Genomic DNA, 7,836 nt, shown 5'->3' on the forward strand with positions numbered 1-7,836 from the left:
GCCTGTCACAACATGTAGGATCTGTCCTATCATATGAAAGATTAAGTTTACAAAATGCTAAAAATAGATTGATGGTTTTGAATCACCATATTAAGTCTCCAAACCCCCCAAAAAACATACAGTACCAAACAGCAAATGAGGATACCAGAAGTCACAATCACAGCATAAAGTGACTGACCAGTAAAAACAGGCTTTCTATCAAAGACTTCAAATACCTCAGACCTTCAACTTGGCCTATGGAATCACACAGGAACAGTGTTTTAACCTTGTCCAGCACCCAAACCAAATTTATCCTAATAGTAGTACAGTAGCTTAATCTAAACACGAACCTCAAGCCCCAACAGCCCATGAGTCCACAGCAGCAGCAAAGGCCCAATCCTACCTGGCCTTGGCCCTCCCGATGGCTCGGCCCGAGAGCAGCAGCAGGACCGCCGAGCCGCTTCTCCCCCACGGCATCCTGCTGTTGTCCCCCCAAACTGCTGCGAGCTGTAGGAAACAGCAGCTGCCTGCCCCTGGCAAGCTGTTTCCTTGTAATTTCTTCAGTGCACAAACACATCAGAACAAGGACAGTCTCACTGCGTTGGCAGGAACGTCACTACATTGCATCCTGGGGCAGGAAAAGGAGGTCTGCATGGGGGGGCTGAGGAGGGAGAGCAGCTGAGTGGTTGAATGGCTGATTGGGGCTGGGACACAGACAGTGGGTGTCTGAGTGGCTGGTTAGATGGACGGGGCTGGAGTTCTGACGGCGGCAAGCCTAAGTGCATGGAGCAGAGGATACAACAGCTGCGTGTGTGACTCGCCGGCTGACAGGATGGCTTGACATACAGTTTGGATAAAGTTACAGCTGGGGATGCATCATTTCCACCAGTGTAATAAAGAGAGGGGGAAAACATCCTTTGTATTAATGGCAACATGCTCACTTATTCATTTACTGATTTACTCAAACCCAAGCACAGGAATCTGTAATCTCTTTAACCTGACCTCTGGCCTTTTGTCATTGGTTTTCATCAGTAACTGGAGGTGATGATCTAGTTTACGACTTATTTACAACAGGGTTTAATATCAATGAATAGCAGTAAGGCCTCAGCTTTACTGAGAGGCAATTGGCCCAATGGTGTCAACAATTGTAGGGATCAGGCCTACATGAGGAGGAACACAAGGAAGAAAAAGAGCAGATTCAGATGTTTGGTTGATGGGACATAGGACAGGCACAAACGACACAGAGTCAGTCATATATCACATGTTTTGGACAACGGTTCAAACATGGTGTAAAACCAATATTTAAATTTGACTTTCTTTAAAATTATAAAGCTTCTAGGTGTCACATGTCAGTTGAGACCATGCGTGTAAACTGAAGAGCAAAAACATGGTAAGACACAATGTTTAGTCAATATGCTGTTCATAGTTAGTTGTTAGCTGTTAACAAACTTCTGCAAATATAGTTACGAGCAAAGTGTTTTCTGCTGCCCGTTATTAAAATTGATTGATCAACATTCATTTAATATCCAACCCACTTAAATGCATGCAATGGAACGCAATTTTATATATTTCCTTATTCCTTTTATTTTTGAATTCTCAATTAACGCCTTCATATGTCCTCAGTAAAACATGCCACCTTTGTGCATTAAAATCTGATATATAGGAAATGCATTGCATTGCATTGTCTTGCCTCTTTATTTAACAAAACGTTCTTCTTAAATTGGTCAGATGACAGATACAGGGAATGTGTGAGGAAAACTACCTTTAAGCCGCCATTTGAAAAGGGCATTTTACACCCAACATGATCAAGGAAGAGATGCTCACTCCCTCTTGTATCCATTTTTGTGCATATGTGGCTTTGAGTGTCCTCTGTCTTGTCCTTAACTTGGATTTCTACACAGGTAGTTTGGTGCACAAAAGGTTACTTGGAGCTGAAATGAGCTAAAACAGATGTTGGGTTCATTATGACGGTATAATCGACCACAAATTTCAATAAGATTTACTCAATTTGTCTCATTAGGAGCGAGAGCCTTGAGAGCTCATTACTGAGGATTGGACTTTGATACACAGCAATGTTGGGTAAAGCTTCTAAGAAATCTATACAGTGTTTCTAGGAACATAAGTGAGATCAATGTGATAACTATTATGTAAGAAACTTTGAACAAATCTGCTACACTTACACACTGTGGACTAAAAGTGAGTTTGTAAATAGCAGGAAATATGTATTTAATAGTAAAACTGTATGATAGGTCTCTTCTGGTCCCTGTTGATTTCCCGCTGTCATGGATGACCTTTTGTTTTGGTGTATGCACTCATCATGCCAAGGAAAGAATTCCAACAGAGTTTCATTTTAAAAATTAGATCAATATTTGAAAAAAGTGCAGACAAATAATTGATACTACGGTTGAGTATAAGGCCTCTAATGGTATGATTATAAAGAGAAAAGGGTACCTAAAGTAGCTACTTGCAGTCTTACTCACTTCATATTATTTTAAACAAACAAATGTTATTAAGTCAATCTAAGAAGATTTTTGGTTTTCTGCACTGAATATGTTCCTCCATAAAAATGCTCCCATATCAAATCAAAAATGAGATAACTGAGATCTAGTGGTATATAACTGGTAAAGTGAATACAATATCAATTAGCATTTTAATTTGGTGTGGCTGAAATCACATTAAGGCCTCACTGTTGTCGACTATAAGATATCTAGTGGGATCAGTATAATCTTTGCTCTACGCTGCTGGCTCCTTAGTTCTTTGGCAGTTTGCCCGGTCACTTCTTAGACTTCGTTTGTCTCTAACCAGATCAACACAGATTAGGGAGACCACAAGGATCCATCTTAGGATTTTGCCTTCCACACCACCAGCTCCTTCACACTAATTTATTTCTCTCTCCTCTCTTCTCCATTGTTTTTGACAAGTGTGTCAACCGGAGCTCTCTGAAGTCTCCCCAGTGCTGTGTATCTCTCCCATCTTCATTTCCTCCCTGGTTAAATCTAATAGAGCCCCTTTTTCTGCTCTCCTGCAACTTCAGCTGTAAAACTATGCCCTTTTTTCCTACACTACAGAACCCAGCGCTGTCCTTGCCCCATCCTTCCAAAACTGTCTCTTTCCTTTCGCTCCAATCATCTCTGACTGTCATTCTTGATAAGTCTAGACCCTTCTCACCTTCTCTGACAATCCTGCTAAGCTCACAGATACGCCTGGAGGAAAAGGAGATTGGAGAACGTGATGGCATGTCTCGGTGTGACTCTGCAGATGGCATGTGACAGCCAGCTCAGCCTCGTGCCCTGCTCATCCACCTCTTGGCAAGCAGGGCACAGAGCCTCTGCGGAGTGAAGGGGAAGGGAGGTGAGGACAGGAAAGTGGAGCAGAGTAGAATGCAGGAGAGGAAAAAATGAGGAAAAGAGAAAAGAGGGCAAATGATGACAGAGGAGGTCAAAGGAGAGGTGGGAGGATGTGAGAGGAGTGGAGGAAAAGTGATAGGAAACCCTTGTGATGTTTCTTTGTCAGCTAATTCTACTAACCGACAACTACGTTTCTCTTCATAAGAGAAAAGGAGAAAATGTGGCTCAGACTGAGGCCAGATTGATCAACACTGCCAGATGGACTGACCTACAAGCAAATGGTGACACACAGTCAGAATGATGCAGCACGTCACTCGTACCGGTAACTCCACACACAACGTTAAAAACTTGGTTACATGCCAGCATATGTGCAGCACACGTGTACAGACACACAAGCACACAGAAACAATGGAGGTGAATGTATTGCGATGCAAAATGGTGCCATCAAATGCTGAAATTTGATGCAACACTATCCCACACAAAAAAAACTATAGTAAAGCGCAAATCTGTAGAGAACAGTTTAATCACGAGTACAAAAGATTTTTATGGGGTGAAAAAAATGAGCCATGCACGTGCGATTTTCATTGTATACATACACAGATACAGGGCTGTGCTGCAGTGATCGAATTCCTGCATTGCACCCAAAGTGATGTGGGTGTTTCCGCTCATCATTATTTATGGCTGCAAAGTTTGGCACATTAATTCATCTGGGTGGTGTAGCTCATCTTGTTCTGAAAGCACAGATGGGAAGTGAGTTCGAAAAAGCTTCAGTCATCTGGGCTCATAAACATATCGATGCATCATTCAAAATACATCCGCGTCCAAAGGCTGTAAAAGAAGAGGAGCAAAACATCTTGCAAAATTCAAAATTTTGTTTGTCCAACTAAAAGTGAACAGAAGCCATGTCAACACTGTGCATCAGTTTCTGTCAAAAACCAGGCAGGGTTCTTGTCACTCAATCAATCAGTTATTTCCAAATTAGCTGAAAAGATTCACTTTAATTGTGTGAGAAGAAAAATGAGATTAAACAAACAAGTGCTCACTGCTCAGCATGCAGTAGTAACAGTACAGTAGTACAATAGTAACACCAACTGTCGACCCCGACCTCCACACATGCAAAGATTTTTACATTTCTTGTTTGTTTATGTTTACTATGAAAGATATACAGGCCTGCTTAGTTTAGAGAGACAATAACCACCTTTGTTCTGATGGCAACAGTTCATATTCCCCAAAAAGAGGACGTGACACATGACAAAGAATTTCCTTTCCCATCATCCAGCACTCATTCAGTAGTATTATTTTGTTGTTGAGCTGCAATCTTACTTGAAATATTAGGTATCCTCTAACTTTATTACTTACAGTGAAAAGAAGTCAATAAAGCAGGCGGTGAGCGCGTTCCCCACAGAAGAGCTATAAATGGACATTTGACTTGTTGTTGAAACCTTACACGTCACGTGATCATAACAGCTGTGATAAATGATTGAAACACTATCTGCAATGTGTAACCATATCTCTCCTAATGATCTGGTCAAACTAACTTCCTCTGCCATATTTCTTTCACTGAGCCATTTCACAAACACTGACCGTCTTTTGTCAACCAAAAGTCAGCAACTGCATCAATCAGAGGGACAGAATATTCACCATTTACTTCCTTAACTTATTTCTGTCATAAATACATGTACTGTATGCACGAATCTATATTCTCTTGTTTTGGAAACAGATCCTGTCTCATGTCAAACCAAAACAAACAAGTGTCGTCATGTAAAGTCACTCGTAGCAGCTGTCTACCTGAGCTGTGCGGGGCTTAAGCTACGAGTAATGAAAGCTGGAATACCCTCTTTTCTCTTGCCATATGGAGCAAAAGTGGATTAGAAGGGCAGTAGTACTTTGCACTGACTCTTACTATTTAGACTTAGAAGCTGACACACTTTGACCTGGCTACTAAAAGTCTTCAGATCCTTTACTTAAGTCAAAGTACCAAAACATCTATACGTGTAAAAATACTCAAATACAAGCAGAAGTTCTGCATTCAAAATCCTACGTAAAGATAAGTGTACACACAAGTATTATCAGCAAAATGTGGGCCACTAATGATGATTAATAGGGTAGGAAAGAAGAAAACAAAGCTCTGCTACAAACATTCGTATTCTCTTTTTTTTTTACTTTTCTCTCATAAAGGATGAGAAAATAATGAAACAATGGATCATTGACCTCTTTGGGTCTTGAGCTCCTATTCAAATGAAACCATATGAGGAATGTAGAGTGGAAATTACTGAAATTACTCTTTGGTGGAGCTGATAGCAAGTCACAAACAAGGGGCCCCAACTTCATTTTTGCAAGGGGTCACAAGCCAAAAAGGTTGGGAACCACTGGTTTAATCTTGAACTATACATTGTTCTGCCCTTGTTCTGTGCCAAAATATATTCCAGAGTTTATCTCTAGTCAAAATGAGGTTTCAGCAGTATTTCCCAAAGCTGCAATTTTTTTTTTAGTACAGAATTTCTCTGTGTGTGTTTCCCTGGATTGTGTTTCCATGAGCTGTGGTGGATGCACAAAGAGGGATTTTGCACTAAAAATACTGTTACTTTGGAAGATACCCACTTGATTTGCCTGACTCAGACTGCTGAAGCCTCATATTAACGTAACATAGACTGTATTTTTCCATGGAACGACTGCGGTTTTAGTTCCCCGTCACTTACATTGGAAGAGCAGAAAGGGATCTCTTCATAGCCAGTATGAACGGGGGCAGGGTGTTGTTGTGGGTGCTTACAGCGAGCAAAACTGGCTCAATGGACACCTGACTATTGTTTTAAGACAGACTTAAAAAACTGTCAACCTAATCTAAAAACCACAGCTGTCAAATAAATGTAACGCAGCAATACATATTTGCCTCTGAAAATAAGTATAAAACAGCACAAAATTTAAGTGAAAGTACCTCACAATGTACCTACTTTCCACCCCTGCATGCAAATACATCAGACATCACTGTGTGGAGCAAAGCTGCACATGCAGGCAGAAAAAAAACGCCCATAGCAACAAGCCTCGATACCCTAGCAACCAGAAACGCTTCCTAACGGGAGAAGAGAAGCACAAAGCCAAACGGCAAAATTACACACAAAACACATAACTGCACAAAACTCTTATTATTTCGCCTCTATTTCAAATACACGGAACTTGTGGTGTAATATAACACCAGTGTTTCTACCGGATAATTCGCAGGTTTTAGACAAATAGTAGAGGACAGCTAGCTAACTGGAAACAAAGACACCCACTAACGGGGAAGCAGTGTACTCACCTGGGGAAACACCGTCGACACCTCCGACGTGCGAAGGCTCGACCCAGCGTGGAAAGAGGATTTTTCCATGTGGTCTACAACAGCAGTGATGATGAGTCTTGGTGTGAGCACAGCAGCAGTGACAACAAACAGATGGCAGGAGTGAAGCTCGCCTCGCCTAGTTAGGTGGGATAAGATGAGAGAAGCTGCTCCTCTCCTCCGCTGACCGTCCACGTTATCCTTCTCACCTTGCGGCTGACGTCAGCACGCCAGGCCTCCACAGCAGCACCGCCAGATGACATGTCGTATGTTTACTGTTGACATCACCCAACTGTGCTGACACTTATTTGTAAAAAACCTAGTAAAATATCATTGTATTTGCCACACTGAAATGAAATAAATATAAATTCTTATTAAATATGATATATATGGGAGATTCCTTAGTTCTTAAACCTGTAGGCTACTGTAAAAGGACAGGTTCACAATTTTCCAAGTCTGTCTTAGAGCAATAGTCAGGAGCCCAAATGAAATAGTTTTTTCTTGACACAATCATTCTTCCTGTTCACACTGACTGTTAGGAGATCTCTTCATAATACACTTACAATGCAAGTGATGGGGGCCAAAATCCACAAGCACAAGCCTCAGCCGTCCAAATGAGTCAAATCAAGTGGATATTTTTCAATGTTACAGTCTTTTTAGTGCCAAAGTCCCTCTTTTTGTTACAATACTTCCACTGCAGCTCAAACACTGTCTGAGGAAACACAAAGAGGGAATTTGATGCTAAAAAGACTAAATGTGGCAGATATCCACTTAATATGACTAACTCAGACTGCTGAAGCCTCATATAAGCTTCAAATAAACTTTTAAACACATTTTTGCACAAAAGGATTGCGTTGACACACTGTGGATTTTGGCCCCCATCACTTACACTGAAAGCATGTTTGACAGAGATCTTGTAACAGCCAGTATGAACAGGACGAATGATTACGGCGAGAAAAATACCTCTTTCAAAGTTTATATGGGCACTTGACTGTTGTTTTAAGACAGATTTGAATAACTGTGAACCTGTCCTTTAAGTCAAGTCAATTTTATTTGTATAGCTCAGTATCACAAATCTTTGCCTCAGGGGGGCTTTACATTATGTAGACACAGCAGTTCAACATAATTTTATGATTGCTCATACATAATGATATTTTGGAGGAAACTGGAGGATTATTTTGCTTAAACGCAAATGAT

At 41.0% G+C, this 7,836-nt stretch overlaps 1 protein-coding gene across 3 annotated transcripts in view; it reads right to left on the reverse strand.

Moving 5' to 3' along the window:
* The window catches only part of LOC122980973 (rho GTPase-activating protein 40), a 28,990-nt gene extending 22,072 nt beyond the window's left edge, over positions 1 to 6,918 (reverse strand). The window contains exon 1 of one of the 3 annotated variants that reach the window (XM_044349445.1): positions 6,622 to 6,918. Coding sequence is in view for 2 of the 3 variants with exons in the window: in XM_044349442.1 (XP_044205377.1) it covers positions 330 to 556 (227 nt within the window). In the remaining variant the exon portion in view is untranslated. Of the gene's footprint in view, positions 1 to 329; positions 727 to 6,621 lie in introns of those variants that run through there. The other 2 variants (XM_044349442.1, XM_044349444.1) reach the window with 2 other exon arrangements.
* Between the last annotated feature and the right edge of the window lie 918 nt (positions 6,919 to 7,836).

The sequence above is a fragment of the Thunnus albacares genome, chromosome 4, assembly GCF_914725855.1.
Source record: "Thunnus albacares chromosome 4, fThuAlb1.1, whole genome shotgun sequence".
NCBI lineage: Eukaryota > Metazoa > Chordata > Actinopteri > Scombriformes > Scombridae > Thunnus > Thunnus albacares.